Source organism: Dysidea avara, chromosome 1, assembly GCF_963678975.1.
Source record: "Dysidea avara chromosome 1, odDysAvar1.4, whole genome shotgun sequence".
In the NCBI taxonomy this organism is placed as follows: Eukaryota; Metazoa; Porifera; class Demospongiae; order Dictyoceratida; family Dysideidae; genus Dysidea; species Dysidea avara.
Genome location: NC_089272.1, coordinates 53,021,875 through 53,043,256, shown reverse-complemented (window position 1 = coordinate 53,043,256; position 21,382 = coordinate 53,021,875). Strand labels below are relative to the sequence as shown.

Sequence of the window (21,382 nt, the reverse complement as noted above, 5' to 3'; positions counted from 1 at the left end):
AATCATTGATGTTCACACAATATAGCCTCCTTGAGGTATCTGAATGTTTGCTCCTCACACACTGCACAAAATTCCTTTAGATTCTACTTAGACTGAGTTGATTCAGCTTGTCACCATACTTGTTTCCTTTGTAGTGTAGCTATTAGCTATACACATACTGATTTATGCCGATTAGAAAGGCTGGGCCTCAGACTGTACATTCTAAAGTCAAGTAAGTAAAAATAACTCACATACTAGTAAAAACAAGTCATGCATTAAGTTCCCTACTTGATATATCCGAAGATGAAATCACTGAGTCAGCTATTCCCACAATTAGTACTTCGTTACTAATGACAACCAACAAGAACCCACAATCGATCCTTAAATTCGTTTTATCTTTCTTGGGCCGTACGTTTGATTACCTGCTGGAAGTGCCACTGATAACTTGTACAGCAATGGTAAGCTGCAAGCTTCAATCTGAGAAAGCATTCCGTTCCGCAATTTAGTCCATCATTCCGTTCCGTTCCGTTCCGTTCCGTTCCTTTCCTATCCGTTCCGTTCCTTTCCGTTCCGTAGAATAGTCCCCACCACAATTTAACAGTTAGTTTGACTTTGTTTTGCTTCAGTTTCAGGTGAAATTGTAATAAGTGCCAGTAAAATGTGCATATTTTCATGAGTTATATAGCTAAACTGATCTTGGCCTGACATAAAGTTTAGTATTTCAATCACAAGTATGGCTGGCTCTTCCACAAGGTGAGGGGGGGGGGGGGGGGGGCATTTGCCCCAAATGCCCTATCCTGGATCCGCCATTGGCTACCTATGCTATAGTGTAAACAAATGTATGCAAACATTTACTAGCTATAATGCTAAACTTGTAGGACAGACAGACATCCACCGACGATCGTCGTAGCCGGGCATCACGTGACATCAAACTGATGAACCTACAAGAACCATAGATTATATTATATTTCTTACCTATGCTATAACTCATTGTTCTTTGTTAATTACCAATGATTTTGGTACGCTATAGCGATACAATCTTGAATACAGTTCGTTCTTACTTGGGTTGTCTGCTGTATCGAAATGAATCGACCGCGCCCATGACTAATTGGACTGGACTGAATTGGACTCAGATTCTGGACTGGACTGGATCCTTTGTTAATATATAGCTACTGCATTCCCACGTTTCATCGTACCATGCTTCTGAAACAATATTGAACAATCATGAAATTGTAGTTCTTACCACATTACCAGAATACATTAGCTACATTCAACAGAGCAATTACAACTAAGAGGGCACGAATACAAACTTACCACTATACCTATTATGAGAATTGATTCATACAAATTTAGTTTCTTCCCTTACTTCACTACCAAACTTTGGAACAACCTACAACCAGTGACTGTTCGCTCACCTTCTATCACAGAGTTAATAACCTAGCTACTACTAAATGAACTATAGAATTTTCAATTAGCTATATGTAGCTATGATTTTGCTCATTGATTTTGTGTACATTGCTCGCTGTGCGAGGTTCTGTAATTGTAATATTATTACTACTACTAATCAGAATTTTGATGGTACATTATATACTCAGCACCAGAAGAGAGAATACAGACTACCACCATTGTACAGCATGCAGAATGGGTGATCAGTAATCTCCTCCACTTTTTGTGATTAGAGTTTATTAATTTCTTTATTAAGAGATCATCCATAATATTCAGCATTTTCACAAGCGTGCAGGAAATACTGTTTTCTCTTTTTATCCCTCCTTCCCAGCATACTATAAAAGTTGATGTGATAGCTATTACATATGGTCAGTGTTAGTTTTCTTCAATATGTACATCTGACCATAGTACTAATTCTCTGACTTGTCAAAACATAGGTACTAAAAGAATGCCGATTATTTAGTTAAAGCCTTGTGTACACTACTTGACTATGTATAACCAGCTCTTCAAGCAGTCAGTTGCAAATAAGCTTCTACTATCTTAAATTGTAACCAAACACTTATAATTACTTTATGTGGTGCTACTAAGACCAAAAGCATACAGGTGAATTTACCCCCTCCCCTAACGTACTATCTGTACTCTTGCAAAAATGCTGAAAATATTGAGTGATCCTTAAAAAGGTTTTACAACTCAAAGTACTGAAGGTCTGTAAGTCACCTGGTCCTACAGCCAGTTTGAAAAGTTGGAGAAAGGAGAAAAAAATTCCATGACTGAGTAGTTTATTGCTTGCAGCATTGGCAGAGGGGTCTCAGTCATAATCAAAAGTCTCGGTGGCCTTTTCTTGTATTGTTATTGGGTTGCAAAGAAAAGCAATGACAAAAGGAAGAAAAATATCTGGCTGTTCGAGACTTGAGTCAGCCACTACTCTAATAAAAGAATCACAAAGAGTGGAGATCACACTACCCATAGAAATCACTCACACCACCAACATTTCACTACACCAATGGCCCAACATAGCATCATGCTTATGCAGTCATGAATAGTACTCATGGTGGTAGTCTATTTTCTTTCTACTCAGTAACTTATGTATATACTGGCTAAATTTTGATTGTTCAATTAGAGTGTTTCACTAGTGCTATTGTGATGAACATGGGAGAGTGCAGCACATAGGATTCCTGAGTCCAGTCCAGTCAAGAATACAGTCCAGGTAATAGTGCTTCTCTCACCATAATTTCACTGAATATCTAGGGAAGACATCTCGTGCACTGCAAAAATATATAGTACCATGATGAATCATGGCAAATGTGCAAAGGCCAGATTTTTATTAGTTTATGGTGTTATTGACAGAAAAGATGTTTCAATACAATGGCTTGTTAATAGATTTGGTGATGTTTGTAATTGTGGCATGAGGTGATGATTTCTTATCATATCAAAGGCATTAGAACTGGTGATGCATGTGAGGTAGGAGTATGCACTGCAGCACTTGAGTATGATATAATTGCTATGTGAGCTGTTGCAACTTTGAAGGGCAGTTTCTGGGAGAGTTAATTGTCTTAAAGAGTTGGTGAAATTCCTAACAGTTAGTTCAAAGATGGGCAATGGAAAGACAGAGCAAGACTGACATCATGAAGGTATGTGAAGTTTACCATGTTGTGTAATGTGTTCTTATAAGGATGCTACTTACTATCTGCTGCATATATGTTGTGTCACTGTGTCACGCCAGAGAAGTCATAGATTTTCATACCTCCTCTGGTGTCGTCATATGTGACCGGGCCTGCGATAATAGGGCATGTGGGCACATGATTTTTGTCTACTTTTTCACACTTTCATCACTCATAACGTTTTGTACCATTATGCTATGGTGTTGCAATTTTCAGCACTTAGTAAGCATTTCATTGGCATAATGATGCAAGTCACAGAATGGAAATATACTTTTCCAGTAATGAGATATGACCAGTAGAATGATGGGGTGTAGTTTGTGCCCACATGCCCTGTTTTCGCAGGCCCGGTCACATATGAGGCCACCGATAATTAACTGTGTAAGTGATATTGTGTCACTCTGTGTCATAAGATGACAGTTTACTGTGTAATCCTTAAGGTGATCATTATGCAATGCTGTGTCCTGATGAGAGCACTGACAACGCATCATATTATAACCTTTATTGTGTTGCTATGTCATCAACAGCAATCCCAAGTGTGTTAAAAGTGATCTGGTGAACTGAAAATGTATTTATCTGTGCTGCAATAGGCTTCATTTATTTAGCATGTGCTTAAACCAGTTTTGTACATTGCCAGCTAATACAAAACATTATGTTTGAGCGGTACTGTATGAGCACTTACTGATGTGTTGATGGCAGAAAACTGTAGCAGTCTGAGTGCTTGGGATCAATGGTCTATGTAAAGTACATTATATTGTATCTTTAAGGCACTACCTATGCTTGCGTGTACAAAACATACAGGGGGAGGGGGTGTTGAGGCTATTACAGACTGTAGTCTCTTAACACACCTCTTCATATTGCATTTTCTGTACATATACGTACCTGCTATCCTGGTGCACCCCCTTGATCTGCCCCCACACTTGGATGACTATTTATGTTTACATGGCACCAGATCAAACCTATCCACTCCCAATTCAAGAGTCTTTATGATTGCTTCCATTTATACCTTGGTGATTTTAAGACCATATGTGACTGAATTTGACAAAACAAGGCTTCGACGCACAAAGCTTTGTTAGGAGATATGGCGATTTTAAGGAATTATTGTGTAATAACTTCCCAGTGCCTACAGCTGTGCAAACAAAATTTGCACCAATTGTTCGTCTGTTCACTAGCTATCACTGAGTGGGTGTATACATTTCTGATACCCAAAATTTGCCCTGTTTTGAGCAGCTTTTTTCGAGCGGGTAATAATATCACAGGTGGTAGTAATAAGGTGGGAGGGTGGGGGTAGTAATAAGGTGGGAGGGTGGGGGTAGTAATAGGGTGGGAGGGGGTGGACGGTGGTCTTAATATACGGGTATAAAATGAAGTAAGAAGACGATTGGTATCCAGAGGCCAAGTTTGGGCTCTCCATGGCCCTCAAATTACTCCAAATTGACTGAGAACACCATTGGCGAGCTCTCTGTGAAGTCCCAGCTCACTACACACCATTATCACAAAGCCATGGCCATTTAATGGTGCCAATCTCACACTCGTGGTTTTGACAGGGTCGGAAGAAAGCTGCTACAGAAACCAGACTTGCTAGTGCTGAAGGAAGTACAGTGTGAAATATGATATTTATATAGTGTATTAGACCAGCAATCCATTTCTGGTAAAATCGTAAGTCGGTCACATATTTACTTAAATGTTTGTACAATTGGTGCTTGGAACACATTGTGGTAGGTGGAGTACTGCAGTTGTGGGCAAAGGTATAGGATATAACATACTGCATAGGATAGATAGGATAGTAATTCAGTGTAGTTTGCTCACTTTAGGAGTCAGTAAATATTGTGCCTTGGTATAAACTGTGTAATACTATGTAAGATTTATTTTACTGACATACATATTATATGTGTCTGACTGAGTCAAAGTTGACCCGCAACTCTGAGATATGTACAGCACAAATATTATCTACATCTATATGCACTACTTTTTCTGTCTGCTTTTCCTATCCTTGCTCAAACTGGTCTTCTACTCTTGGATTGTAAGAACCAATCTAATGCACTGGTGGCTTTTCATGCCTCCTATAGTGAGGAAATTATGTGGAAGTATTAATAGCATTATCTTTTGCTTCAAACCTTGTATGGTCCTTTTGAGATTGTAATCAGCTTCTAACTTTTCCATTTGTCTTCATCACTTATTTTTGTGTACCATTATTAGTTACTCCTGGTACATACATACATAATAAGAATACAAGTACATATTTGTGTAGCTACACTGCATACAATATGCTTGTAGATAGCTATTATAATCATACTGTATACACACAGATTTTCGAGTAAGAAATGTTTGCTGATCAACATCAGGATTTTTGCAAATTTATTTACGAGGATAACTCATTTTTCACTCAGGTTGCCTGTTATATAGCATAGAACAAATCCTAATAGTGGTTAATTTTTTGAGGATGAAATTTTGCAGACAACTAAGCAACTGTGAAAATTATGCCCCTGAAAAATTTGTTCACATATCCGGTTCCAGACACCCACTTATACAGGCTATTCATCTGGCATTCACCCATCATATTAAGTAAGTTTTTGAGGAGAACGTCCCAGCAAGGCCAGGCCAACCCAAGGCTTGAGTTGGTGAGCTAGGATTTCCCTAGCTTTGCTGGGATGCTCGCTTTGCTATTTCAAACCATAGCTTGCCTCAAACTCACCAAAAACGTACCTTCACACAGACAGTGAAGGACATCATTATGCTTAGCAGGCAAACTTAAGGTTAGCATTAGTGGGAGTTTCTTCTTCTCCCAGTCTTGCTTTAATTATGCAGGTTACTTATTGAATCACATTTATAAGACAGAAAGTAAGAGAGCTGATTAGCTACTAGTGGTAGTGCATAAGTCCCGGAAGTTTAGAGTTTTTTTTGTCAACCTGTTTTGTCTAAGTTTTATTGCATACTTATGGAACCAGACAAGTAGACCCTTCCTAAACATAATCCCAAGATGTCCAGAATAGAGGGGTTCCATTGTATTACTTACTGTATTATGTATACTTTTTTTTTTGTTTTGATAACAGTTTCCCTTCCAACACTTCATGTAAATGACAAGAGTGCAGGAAAAGATCACAGCAAAAGCGTAACACCTCCCAAATTTGCATCACTATTTTCAGCACGTGACAAAAGTGCAAGGTGATTAAGTGAATGTTAATACATTGAACCTGGTAAATGTAGCTATGTATCTACGTATGTGTGTGTCCGCACATGTGCATAGAGTATGTGTGTGTGTGTGTGTGTGTATGTGTGTGTGTGTAGTGTGTGTGTGTGTTTGCACACATGCATGTGTGCGTGATGTAATGGCAACACAATGTCAATGTGCTGGCCCTATTATTCTTTCCACTACTATGCTCCAATTTTGTCCGTTATGCTCTTAGAAAATTGTGTCTGTTTAGCAGTTATACCAATGTACATATTGCATTGTGTGTTTGTGTATAGAGGTCAACCATTAGCAAGTTCAAGCAAGAAAAGCATGGCCTCTAGTGCACCACATCAAAGTGATTTTCTTTGCAAAGACAAAGGTATCCTATATAGCTGTTTGGGTGTACCATGGATACCTTCATCACATACAGGCCACTCAACTTGAAGGCTAGCCCATCAACTCCAAATGTGCAGTATGTTCTTAGCAGTCCATCATCTCCAGCGGAAGATGTTTTCAAACTGGAAAATGAGGATTATTTCAAATATTAAATATGTGACTCGCTGAGCAAATACATGGGGCATTTGGGGCAAATGCCCACTCCCCCACCACCTCCTTCCATCCCTCCCCTTGTGTCAGACACATTTCTGATTAAAATAGCTACTAGCTTTATGCCAGGCCAAGAAACTCATGAAATGTGCACATTTTACTACAAATTCATCTGAAACCAAACTCACCACCTTTGTGCGTACTAAGTGCCTCAAAAAGAATTATCGTGTTGCAGTTATTAAAGACATTCAGAACCTTTTAAGACTTCACAACCATCTGAAAAGGATAAAATGGCAAAAATAGCTGCTTCAAGAAAAGCAGCACTGAACTATAGAGAATCTGGCTCTCCCCAACCACTTACAACTTAGCCTGTTTGTGCCCCTCCCCTTGCCGACTCCTGTATCCGCCCCTGGTAAGGTATACAATCTATTTTAGAAATTGTTCACACTATAAATATGTTTGTGTATACTCTCTGTGTGGTTGTGTGATTATTTGAGGAGCACGTAGTTGTATCAGCATAGCTTTGGGTTTTATAAGGGTCGTGGAGTCTATTTAATAGGGGCAACTTTGAGACATACACAATGAAGGACGTAGTGGGCATGCATGACATTCTAGGGGGTCTGGGGCAGTCTCCCTGGAAACTTTGATACTTTTAACATCTTGGATGACATTTTTAGTTAATAATTGTTAGTAAATTTATGCTATCATGGACAATATAAAATAGTGATTACTCTATTCATGTGGTACAAGCTACATTGCCTATGTACAGTATCAAGGAAACCAAGAACTTATCATATCAAATAATAAAAAGTATAGAATACAATATTGACAGGAGCACATCAAACCCTGTATGGATAAGCATATATATATTATCAAGCATATATCCTATGCATAGGCGGTGGAAACACACTTTTATGGGACACTGTTTGCAAGAAAAGATCGAGATACTCTAATAGAACAGTCAGGATCTGGATACTCTAATAAAGCAGTCACAGAGCTATGTATGTGTAGTTATAAATAAGGAGATATAATTGGTGGAGAGCAGCTATCGTCAGCAGGTATAGTGACTTTTTTTTTGGTCTTCAACTTACAATTGGTCTGGCCTGCTCCACTACCCCTGATATTATGTACAAGCATCCTGTGTATTGCTTTGAGACAGAGCAGGGAATTGGCAAATTATACACAAATATCCTCATTCTATGCATACGGTGACAATGGTGTCATGGTCTATGTGAATTTATTGTGCTGTTTATTTTAAGGAATGATAACTAGCTAAGTCTACCTTGCTAACTGTGTATTAAAGATAGAATTGTTTACTGCTCAATTATAAATTCACCAATATGACTATATCCTTACCTACAACTGTTATTGACAGCCTTTCTTTTGGAGACAGGGGGTTGCTTAGATATGTTTCCACAAATCAAACACTTTAATTAAAGCACACCTTACTGCGAAGCTGAAGATTGCTATTGCCCTGCCACTGTACATATCATCATACATTACAGTAGTACTGTATGAATCTGCAATAATCCCAAATGTTCATGCAAAGATTGCAGGCCTAATTGTACAATGTAGTCACTAGAGTGCACTGAATACAATGGGTAGCTAGCTAATATAATTTAGAATCTGGAAAAAGTCATACAAATTATTGTTGAGGCCCATTTCTTGAAAAAGGAAGATGCTATATAAATGTGATTATAATTATTATGATAATGGTTAAAGTACTGATACCGGATATACACATAATAGCTAGTACAAAAATTAACACAATTATACAAAAGTAAGATTTAAAAAGAATATAAATGCAGGAAAACTGTTCCAATCATTAATTAACCTATTGAAAATAATAGTTAGCTAGATCCACAATTTAATTTTGAGTGGAATTTAAATGGTGTACCCTGGTGGTAGTGGTGGTATCCGAATTATATAAAAATTAATTATTAATCTTTTACGTATCGTCTCTATGGTGCCCATGGGCCAAAAATATAAACTATGATATTGACAGTTTCTCCCCATAAGGCTTGTCTTTAATTAGTGGTAGCAGTCTTGTAGCTCTATGCTGAATCTTTTCAATTTTAGTTTTCTTTGATCAGAATAAAATTGATGGTCCCCACACCAGATTACAATATTCTAGTGTAGCTAGGACACACCACTGAAAGTATGTTACAAAATTAATGATAACTAGTCACCATAATGAACATATAGCTATCTGAGTCTATATGATTAAAAGAATTCCCGATCAATCCCAGTAATTTATTAGCTTTTGCAGTAACATCTGTGGTGTGAGAATGGAACTTAAATTGATGGTCAAAGAGGATACCTAAGTCCTTCTGGGTACCATCAATAATAATTCAGATAATATAACCCGTGGTGATCGATCATGATGTATATGTACTGGCCCAAAGTTTACATGCTTATAATTACGCTTGGAGATATATTGAATTTGAACTGCCAATGCACTGACCATTCATATAGTAAGTCTAAATCATTTTGAATTGAAGCATTACACATAGCCATCACTACATCTTATATACAACAAAAATTAATATCTTGGCATCATCAGCAATAAACATGAATGTGCATGGAGGTATATATCATACAGTACAGTAGTACTGTATATTAGGGAAGGAATGAATGAATGAATGGTAAGGAATGGTAATGAATGAATGGTAAGGAATGAATGTCAAGGTATTTAATGATGTACCAAGACCAAATGTTCCTTGGCAGACACATTGGTAAAAGTATTTAGTAGATGTTTAATTCAAACACTCTCATGGGATGTGACACAAAGAGATTCACCATCCATCATGTATATAAGTCCACCTAAAATCCTTAGGATCATTGCTTTTCATTTTTGTTTTAATACACAGTGTATTCAGCAGCCAGAATTTGGACTACTCAAGGAATTTGTCAGTTGTTGTAATTATAGATCACTGATGGCTGTTATAAGGCGAAATACTTTAATTTCTCCTCAAAGTGCATTCCTGTATATACTGTAACCACATAAAGCTGTATTTATTGTGATTTTTTTAATCATTAGCAAAGATGTGGTGCATGTTTTTATGTGGCTCTGTTTACATTGCGGTAAGATATCTTTCCATTCTCTTATGAAATCCAGAGCCATAAATTGGGTGGTTAACGTTCATTGCATTGGTCAAGCAACTGTCCACTCTCCTGTATCTGTATCCATTATGAGATAGTACACTGATAGTTATATTAATCATTACCTGCATGCCCACAAAATTTTGAAACATTACATCATCTAGGCTTCTGCCAATTAGACCACATAAACTTAATTATTAGTTTCTCATCCCCACCTGCATCGCCGTTTTTCTTTCCTCATCAAGGATCTTTTGTACCACTGGTGGCTAAGGGAGGCCAATTACAACCTTTTATAGTTGGTGCCTTGCTAGAGCAGTCTAAAAAAATTGCTGCACATTTTGAGCTAGCTAGCTAATTCAGCTATCTAGTTAGTAAAAAATTAAATAAAAATCCACCCTCCCACGGTGCTACAATATTTTGAATACAGGAGGATGAGAAACTAATAATTAAGTTTATGTAGCCTTATTCTTTGATAAGCGATACCTCTATACTGTATGCTCATATTATTATGCATTCAAAACAAGATCCTGCTAAGCATATAACAGGATTTCCTGCTACTGTTAGAGTATCTTGATTTTTATGAAGAGTTGAAAGTGTAAATTATCAACCAAAAAAGAGCAAGAGATGCAGTAATAATGTGTAGTATGGTTACTATTTGCTTTCTTTGGATACATGCATTGCTGATAATAGATTACATCTTTGAAATAATCCCGGTATATTGCTAATGAATTTGCAATCCTGTAATGCTCAAAAGTATGACTAGTCAATTCATTCCAGTTGAAGTAAACACTATCTACATGTAGCTACACTGCAAATAGTGGGAGAGTATTGATTTTACGATTCAAAAGTGCTTTCATTTTCATTGTAACATAACATTGTACTGAGATATAAAACTTTCACACAAATCTTACTGAAACATTGCTTGACCTTGGCACCTTGCACTTACTTCTGATGCATGAGTTACAGCAGTACTGTTTCCTATTATGGTACTACAATTATTGCTGTGTTATTTGAATTATACAGCTCAGGATTCTCCAAGCGTGCTTCTTTAGTATCTGTCTAATATCATGTTATTTGGTGGTAGATGTTGCATGGTAGCAATACAATGACATCTGTGTTGGGCATTTACAGAGCTGTTGGTAAAACTTGTTTACTGATGATACTACAAACTCATTTCCTGGAGAGACTTGTCCTAGACAGTAAATAATACTATTGTTATCACTGTAAAATGCATATGGGCCTTGAAACAATCACCATTTCCCTGTAGACATGATGACTATTATAGTGGTGGATGGTAAGTCTGTCAACCCTGGGCTTTGGGACATTCCAGGTAATTCAATTAAAATACTTGTTCATTGTATCCTTTTAGTCTCCTTTCACCTTGAGAAGGTAATGACAGACTTTGAACACTTCCCTACACACAAACAGTAAATTCTTCAGTGTAATTCAATAGATACATGTTAATGGAAAATTTTGTAGGATGTGTTCTTATTGTGTTTTTCACTGGTTGATCCAAACTCATTCAAGAACATCAAAACACTAGTATGTGTGTTGCGATCGTGTTAGTGTACAGCGCTGTGATTTTTTCGACAGCGGTACCCAGAAATTAGCCATCACTGCCCTAATACTCCAGTGGTCTTGGTAGGACCAAACTTGACTTGAGAGATGACAAGGAAACTATTGAAAAACTAAAGGAAAATAGGCTGGCACCTATCTCATATTCACAGGGATTAGAAATGATGAACGAGATTGGAGTGGTCAAATATTTAGAATGCACAGCTCTTACACAGCAGGTATTTTATTCTGAAAAAATATAGTGTTATTATTATTTATTTTATGTATTCAGTGTTGATCATAAAATAATGCACCAAATTTAAACCTCTGTAATGAGGCGTTTACATGAAAAATTAGATTATTACACATGCACAACAATTATGTTGGTGTGTTAATTGTCACTTGTTTTCTTGTAGGGTTTGGAAAAGTTTTCGATGATGCTGTTAGAGCAGCATTTACCTCAACCACACACCCCAAGAACAAGGGCTATTATAAATGTTGCATTATCTAAAGCAGCATTAAAGTTTAATTTAAATGAGTTAGGTATATTTTTTATAAAGTGTGTCTGTATTACTTACATATTGTATGGTTATGATGCAATAGCATAATAAATGCACACACAGCAATAAAAAAGGTGTGGCCTTGATTAAAAACATAATGTTGCAAAATCAAGGATTGTAATGAATAACACACACAGCCATCATTAAAATTTTATTACCACTAGTCATTGCAGAGAATGCAGCCATTTGTTAGCCGCCTCTTTTGATTCCACAACTTTCCACCCAGTTTTTGAAAACCACACTTGAGCAGAATATTTATATCTGCTTGCTGATTTGGACCGTCTGAACATCTCTTACTACTGCACAACTGGAACAGCTTGAATTCATTTCATGAGGCACTTCAGTGAACAATAATTTTGATCGTGCGAAATTAGCTACATTTTTATAAGATTATTAAATAGTAGTAGCTGAATTTTATTAAATGTTTCATGCTTGAATGATAGGTTTTGCTAAATAATTGAATGCTTAGTCTTACCACTTCAGCAATAAAGTGGATTATTTGATCATCACGTGATCAAAATTGACCCTTGTGGCCAGCGAGAGAGAGAAGCGTCGTAGTTCGTGAAGCGAATTGTCACAATGCAGGGGAGGAATCAGGAGGATCCGGATGGGATTAACATCAAGCTAGTGGTAGTTGGCGATGGGTGAGTATGAATGGCAGGAAATGTCACCGCATTCCGCTGTCGATACTGAATGGCAGTGTTAGGATGGCACTGAAACCTTTGTGCCGGAGTGTTAACTCATTGTTCGCTGTAGTTAGCTACTGTGTTATTAACGAGTTAATTAACCAACGGTTTTGTCACACTGGCCGAGTTCGGCAATGGTGTGTTCTTACCTACTCTCGTTGTTGACCTTGCCCATAACCATATGACATTTTACGGAGCCGAAGACAGGGAAACCATCTCGTGCAACACAAAAAAATTCATTAATTGTACTCTTTGACATACGATACGTATTGGATCTATGGGCTCAACTAGACTGTCGTTTTTCATGGGTATTCAGAATGGAGAAATAGGAAATGCAAGGGGGTGACACACAGGCATTCACTGTAGGTAGATCTGCGACCGTGGTCAAAGTCTTGACCCACCGAAATCGCTTTGACCTGTGACTAAGAGCCTTTTTCAATCTTTGACCGATGACCTAGCGACGATATTTCAGTACTTTTCGATTTTGGGTTGGAAATTTTCACCCTTGACAGTTGCATATCAAAACTCGTGTCAAATTAACCCATACATTACAATTTTCCATAAAATATTATTATGCGTAAAACCAATGTACAGCAGCCTATGGAGGTAAGTTAGTTTTAAGTTACATTATTCATCATAACTCTGGTTCTGAAGGCGGTATCAAAATTGTTCGGCCGCCATTACACACGCATAACACTCCTCTATCCGATGGTAACAAAATTTATTCGAAGCTAAAGTGTTTACAGCTTGCAAATTTACAACAAACGATGGTAAGTAGCAACTTACGCAATACAAAATCCATTGGAGAGCAAATCACGAATTTCGCGTTCTAATTAAATCGCGGCATCACGCCGTCACCATGGCGATTACGAATTTTGTTCGGCCGGAATCGGATAGAGCAAGTCATAAGGAGTTGAATGACATCAAGTTTTATGGTATTTGATCGTGTCTAGTGCTTGCAATTATTGAATATACAAAATGATGTAAAATGTGTGGAGTTTGTATTGGAGAAATAGAAAAAGTGATCCATCCATCCTGAGACCTTTGAAAAAATCAGTGTTTAATCAGTCCATTCATGATCTAAGGGCAGAAAACAAACAAAGGACACTGGTAATGTACAATATTGCTGATAAAATGATTACTGGCTGTAAATTTGATTTTGCCATTTTTGCCATTTTGACTTTACAAATCCCAATAGCATGTTTTGATATGGACTTGGCACGAATTTGGTGTCCTTGACCTTTGACTTAGACTTTGACCGCGATCACAGATCTACCTACAGTGAGTGCCACCCCCTTGAAATGGAGAAATGATACCATATTGAATTTATTTGGTTAATAATGAATACATATAATTTAGTATTGAAAAGGACACGCCCCAAAAATATGTTAAATGGTGTAAAAACACTGATTTTTGTGTATTTTCGAAGTACCCACAACATTACGTAGTGGTACCCACAAAAAACAGTCTGCTAATTACTCACGTACCTCTAAGGAGTACTCCAACTTATTTTGATGGCAGTAGTTGCAGCGGATATGTGTATCCTTGGCTACATGCCAAGTCTCAACCTCAGCTATGTCTACTCCAACGGCTTACCCTTCAACCACTACAACTTTTTCCACATGTTTGATTCAACATCAGGCAGTTCCAGCATTGTCCACATCTATCAACACAGTTGGTGGACAAGTACTAATATTTTGCAGCAGTTGTTGATTAATACTAGTACTAATAGCCAAACTCTCCCAACAGCCTGAACTCCATGTAACTTGACTAACTTCCAACAGCCAGTCAACCCGTTTATTCTTAAATTTAAAACTTATTCGTGTTTGCCAGTCTTCTCATCAATGCTAGTGTTCAACTAGTTGTTGCATGAGCAGAGCGCTGTTTAGTACAGAACATGGCAACAGGAATAAACTTTTTAGGAAGAGGGTTCAATTCACACTATCATGCTCATCTTTCTTATCTGAAACTGGCTTGTCCTTTTTCAGGATTACAGCTTATTGTCCCTCCTGACATAAAAGCGAAACTGACACCAGAACAAGCTAAGTCCATTGAACAAGAGTTACTCATTAAACTTTGATTGTACAACTAACAAGGTATAGCTACAGTATTTGATCATAACTGCAACTCTGTAGTGTTTTCAGTAAATTTACACTTTGTGGTATGAATTTAAACGTGTATGTACCATATAAAAGTCGGTTTACGTATAGTAGCACCATGGGTAGCGGATGAAAGAAATGGTTTGATCTACTAAGTTGTCACAATAACTCGGCACAAGCCATAGACTAGTAGCTATTATTTGAACACAGGGTAACAGTTTAGATACTGTGATATGGCTATGACTATGAAAGTATAGTTAGCAGAGTGTAATACTAACGTGTACATGACTCCCAGCAACATCGATCTGGCCGGCATTGCTAGCAGCCACTTACTGCCACGTACTAGGATTAAACGGCCTGTTGCGCTTATAAATCTTTCATTTGTACTCATTTCTCCATTTCCTATTTCTCCGTTCCTGATTTTACCACTATCCGTTTATCATGACCTGGAATAATAATAATAATAGTCACATGATACACAGTAGGATCATTGGTCTCACATGGCCAGTGCAAACAGTGAGCTTGTGTGTGTATATGCAAAACACTTATCATGTTGACTTCAGTATGAAACACACTTGTCCTTTACTATATTTCTTAAGAATTGGTATTGGCTGCCAGCTCATGACATAGTACTGAAATCTTTGTACTCCAGATGCTTTGCAAGAAATACTGATGACAAAATAAAGCATTGGTCACTACGAGAGGGAGAGAGAGATAAACTAGTAAGACAAATACTGAATCAACTTATAAATCAATGACCAAGAGGCCACTTGACCCTCAACTATATAGTGCAAAGTCAAATGCTCTTAGTGAAAGTGGACAGTGATCTACAGTGTATTAAATGCAGTGGCAGATGAAATAGTTTATGTGAGGGTGGGCTAACAAGAGTATAGAATCTCTGGCAGCAGGGGGTCTGGGAGGCTGTGCCCCCCCAAAAGCTCTAGCCATTTTAGCTTTCACAATGTCTCAAAGTTTACCAGAATTAGTTTTAGGTACAATTTGAAGCATTTGACTAAAACACCAAGTTTTTTAGTCAAAAGTATTTAAAACAGGCTATTTGCAACAAATTCTTTTGACTATAACCATAAAGCATTTATAAGCAGTGTAAAACAACCTGGAAACATGTGGTAATGTGATAAGGATACCAACTATCAAGGAGAGATCAGTGATTCAATTCCCACTGTAGGCATTTTTTTTCATTTTTAGATTGCTTTTAGGAACAGATTTTACAAAGGACTTTGACTGCTCTATTGGGGTATTTAAGTGTTCTATCAAGACACACAGTAATGTGTCGTGCGGCCCAAGAAGCCGGCACGTAACACCCGTGAGTATATTGACAGGAAGAAAGAAAACGCAATTTTCGCACCGCCGTAGCTCTGTGCTTCCTTGATGAAACAAGACGATTTTTGCTGTGGACATGCCCTCCAACTGCAGCACTCCAAATTCCAACTTTGAGCAAATTCGCTTTGCGCGTTCCCGAGATATGCGACTTCAAAAATTGGCTCAGTTTCTTTGTTTTTTTTCTTCTTATTTTTCTTTTTCTTGTCGCACACTTACAAAAACTGCTATAAAACGCGAATGCCACATCCGATTGCCTTGAAATTTGGCACACAGAAGGGGGATATAAAGACGCATCTCGGTACCAACTTTGGCTGGAATACGATAAACAGGCAAAGACTTATGAGCGATTATTCACGAAAAATATCACCAATATGTTGTCACGCCTACAGGGTAAACCGCGTATGGGAAGAAGCTGAAATTTATTTATTTATTTATTTTTCTATGGTGTAGAAGAATCAGACTTAAAGCCACGGAGTTATAACACGAAATCCAACTTGGTGCAGCAAGTGCAAGATCGAGATACTCTAATAGAGCAGTCATCCTAATAGAGCAGTCACCCTGAAGAGAATTCAAGAGATCAGCTAGAAATAAGAAACCTGTATAGAGATCAGCTACCACAAGTCACCCTGTAGAGAGATCAGCTAGAAGAAGTTACCTTGTAGGGAGTTCATGCAACTATGGAAAGAGATAGTTCAACTAGAAGAAATCACTTTGTAGAGTTCAGCTACAAACAAATCACCCTGTGGAGAGATCAATAGAAGAAGTTACCTTGCAGAGAGTTCAGCTACAAAGAAACCATCATGTAGAGAGGTCAGCTACAAACAAATCTCCCTGCAGAGAGATTAGCTAGAAGAAGTTACCTTGTAGAGAGTTCAGCTACAAAGAAACCATCATGTAGAGAGCTCAGCTACAAACTAGTGACCTTGTAGAGACATCAGTTAGAAGAAGTTACCTTGTAGAGAGTTCAGCAAAGAAACCATTCTTTAAAGATCTCAGCTGCAAACAAATCACCTATACAGAATTCAGCTACAAACAAATCACCCTGTAGAAAGATCAGCTAGAAAAAGTTACCTTGTAGAGAGTTCAGTTACAAAGAAACCACCATGTAGAGAATTCAGCTACAAACTAGTGACCCTGTAAAGACATCATCTAGAAGAAGTTACCTTGTAGAGAGTTCAGCTACAAAGAAACCATTATTTAAAGAGCTCAGCTGCAAACAAATCACCTGTACAGAATTTAGCTACAAACAAATCACCATGTAGAGAGATCAGCTAGAAGAAGTTATCTTGTAGATAGTTCAGCTACAAACAAATCACCCTGTAGAGAGATCAGCTAGAAGAAGTTACCTTGTAGAGAGTTCAGCTACAAACAAATCACCCCTGTAGAAAGATCAGCTAGAAGAAGTCACCTTGTAGAAAGTTCAGTTACAAAGAAACCACCATGTAGAGAGTTCAGCTACAGTGACCTTGTAGAGACATCAGCTAGAAAAGTTACCTTGTAGTGAGTTCAGCTACGAAGAAACCATTCTGTAAGAGCTCAGTTGCAAACAAATCACCTGTACAGAATTCAGCTACAAACAAATCACCCTGTAGAGAGGTCAGCTAGATGAAATTACCTTGTAGATAGTTCAGCTACAAAGAAACCACCATGTAGAGAGTTCAGCTGCAAAGAAATCACCCTGTAGAAAATTCAGCCACAAACAAATTGTCCTGTAGAAATTTAAAAAGTCCCTAAGCTGGCCATAGGCCGGCTTTGGGGTATACAAATACAAAAAGAAATGAAATTTAATCCAAAACAGCCAAGCTATAAAAAAAGTGTGCGGCCCTGAGAAAGGCTATGGTGAAAAAAGATGTGAAATCCAAGGTGGCGGCCAAGAAATGGCTGTGATGGTAGGTTAATGGTAAAAATTTTAATAACGACAATTCAGGTGAATTTTTGTGCCAAGACTTTTACAGCTTGGCTGTTTTGGATTAGATTAGAGTATATTGATATTTTTCATGGTTTGAGCCTTATATTACTCCAAGAACGATAATTTCATCGAGATGTCATTACAAGTGGGGCTCAACACCCTAGTCATCTTCTTGTGTGTACACAGCTTATGCATTTACCTCAACACCTAGCTCCCTCTATCATAAGGTGTTCATGTGATCTATATTCAAATTAATAACTAAAATTTGGTGTGTCTACCTAAAAATTGATGTGGTCAGTGACAGGAAACAAGGAATAAAGTAATGATGGTCTAAGTGCAAATACTGGTCATCTTATATATATCTAGCAGTAGTTAGAAATGTGGATACATAATTACATATTAGTCTGGTGTAGCCAGACCTTTGTCATGAGCAAGGGTCTGGTGACTCTAGCATACAAACGATTTGAATGTAAGTGTCTGACTGTCTGTAGTCACAATTTAAGGTTCACAAGACTACCTGGGATCCACTACAATGCTGACATATCTAACTGCGGCGGCACTTGAAGCCGTTGATAACCTATATATGTATATATTATAAGCAGGCTGTATAAAGAGTAGAAAGCCTTTGTATTTATCACCATTAACATCATCGCAGCCATTTCATGGCAGCCATCTTTGATTTCACAACTTTTCCACCCATGCTATTTTAAGGCTGCACCCTTTCTTACAGCTTGTTATGTTAAAGCCAATCATAAACTGGCTTTGAGGCTTTACAAGAATCATTGTTGCTTTCTTATCTACAGATACAATGATCATCGTATAAGACAATGCAGTGCCCTGCCACTACAGAAAAATACCTATATACTAATCTGATATTAATGCCAAAGGATCTATACAATAGCTAACCAATGGTTATACTGATAATTGCTCTATAAATTTGTGTTTGTTTGTTCATGGCTATATGTGACTGAATTTGGAGAATCACCCTGATGGCCATGCCTAGAATTTTTGAGCTAGCATCGTGCTGTTAATAGCAGAAAACACTTTTAAACTAGAAATTCAAGGTATCTATGGTTTATTCTATCCTTAAATGAGTAGTAGAATGAAACATTTAATGTGTTGAATGCGCCCATAAGGGTGATTTTCCAAAATTCAGTCACATAATTATAGTGCCTGTATTTATTTGCACTAGTGTGTTTTATAACAAAGTAAATTCCTTCCAAGTTAGGTAGACATTATACGAAAACAGCTTTAAAAAGCTTCATGAGCTGCATGAGTGCTGCAAAAACAGCTAAAAAAGAAAGGCAGATATTTTTCTCAAGAGAAATGACATTTCAGGCGATCAAATGATTGGTGGTGTCAGTAAAGTTGTAAAGTGCATATTTGTGTGGTTTGGATCCATTATTTTTCTGGAAAGAGTCATAGCAGACTACACTTCCCCATAGGTGAAACTTTTGAATGAAAAGATTTTAAAATAATTATTTTTAGTGGGTCAAGCAGTACTACAAGTGAACCAAATTTCAAGGGCTTGTGTAATTCCAACTATGCATGAGTTACTATATTAATGTGTTTGAGGGCTCAGCTTATCATATGCATACTATAGTCATGACATCTGTGTTGTGCATTATTTTATAGAGCTGTTGGTAAAACGTGTTTAGTCATCAGTTATGCTACGAATGTATTTCCTGAGGCGTATATTCCTACAGTGTAAGTGATACTATTGTTATCACTGTACAATGGTCCATGAGATTATTTCTCCATAGATCTGAGAACTATTGTGTCAATATAACAGTAGAAGACAAGTCTATCAACCTTGGACTTTTTGATACAGTAGGTAATTCTATTATCATCTTGCAATGCATTTTGAATTGCTTGTTCGTTGCACTCTTTGATATTGTGTTTGTTCTCCTTGCAGGTCAAGAGGATTATGACAGACTTCGACCACTTTCCTACCCACAAACAGTAAGCTCTACTGCAGTATATGTGACCGGGCCTGTGAAAATAGGGCATGTGGGTACAAACTACACCCTACCACATAACATCTCATATCTCAGTACTGGGAAAGACTGAGAAAGATTTTGTTCATTCTGTAACTTGTATAGTAAATGTGTAATAGGTGCTAAAAATTTCATGGCCAAGCAGCAATGGAATACAAAGTTATGATGCATTAAAGTTTGAAAAAGGTAAGCAATTTTTATGTGCCCACATACCCTATTTTCGCAGGCCCAGTCACATAATTATTTCAATAATACACATTAATGCAACATTTTGTAGGACGTGTTCCTAATGTGTTTTTCACTGATTAACCCATCCTCATATGAGAACGCCAAACACATGGTATGTGTGCTGTGATCATGTTAGTGTACTGTCATTCACATTTTCTTTCAACAGTGGCACCCAGAAATTAGTCATCACTGTCCTAATACTCCAGTGATCTTGGTAGGGACCAAACTTGACTTGAGAGATGACAAGGAAACTATTGAAAAACTAAAGCGAAATAAGATGACACCCATATCATATTCACAGGGATTAGAATTGATGAACGAGATTGGAGCAGTCAAATATTTAGAATGCTCAGCTCTTACACAGCAGGTATTTTATTGTGAAGAATCTGTTTCAACTTTAAGGTCTGGTGATGTTAAGTGCTTAGCAGTAGGAAGATTGTTGCTATATTTGTGGCACTGGCCAGTGGCTGCACTATTAATATTTGTATTACTTATTCAGTATTGATACATTCTTTACATGAAAGTAGTACCAAACCTCTTTCAATGAGGTTTTTCCAATTATGGTTTTTGCATGTATACATTGAGTATGTTGATATGTTTGTCACTTGCTCTCTTGTAGGGTTTGGGAAAAGTATTTGATGATGCTGTCAGAACAGCATTGGCCTTCACCAAGGTTCCAAAGAACAAAGGCTACTATAAATGCTGCATTATCTAAATAAAGATGTTGTATTGAAATGATAGTGTGTCAGTATTGTTTACAATTGTAATTTAAAACCATTTAAGGTTAATTAGTGTGCAAGTCATGATGTAATTACAGAAAAGCAGCTAAGCTTTCAGGGTGCACCCTTCAAATTCCAGGCTGAAAAAAGTTGTGAAATCAAAGGTTGCAGCCAAGAAATGGTTAAAATGAAGCACTCAGCCATCAGTAGAATTGCAACCATTCTAGGCTGCCCCTTTCATTTCACAACCTTTTCTTTTACCCCAGCTTTTGAAGGCCACAACCTTTTCCCAGCTTAGCTGATTTTGTGTGGATTTCAGGTATCTTAGATACCCCCATGCCAGCTATAACCTGGCTTTGGGATTTTTCTTTTGTCAATTTTACGCC

The 21,382-nt window shown here is 37.5% G+C and overlaps 1 protein-coding gene across 2 annotated transcripts; it reads left to right on the top strand.

The window, feature by feature from the left end:
- Window positions 1-12,520: 12,520 nt before the first annotated feature.
- LOC136268783 (ras-related C3 botulinum toxin substrate 1-like) lies at window positions 12,521-21,094 on the top strand. Of its 2 annotated transcripts, none has more exons than XM_066064251.1 (7): window positions 12,521-12,661; window positions 19,688-19,759; window positions 19,816-19,881; window positions 19,963-20,014; window positions 20,327-20,389; window positions 20,444-20,644; window positions 20,897-21,094. In XM_066064251.1, exons 1-7 carry the CDS (start codon window positions 12,597-12,599, stop codon window positions 20,990-20,992), a joined length of 615 nt encoding a protein of 204 aa, XP_065920323.1. In that variant the 5' UTR covers window positions 12,521-12,596; the 3' UTR covers window positions 20,993-21,094. The 2 variants fall into 2 exon arrangements, with proteins under 2 accessions (XP_065920323.1, XP_065920319.1); XM_066064247.1 differs by having other exon boundaries at window positions 19,816-19,886; window positions 19,968-20,014; window positions 20,897-21,093.
- Window positions 21,095-21,382: the final 288 nt, after the last annotated feature.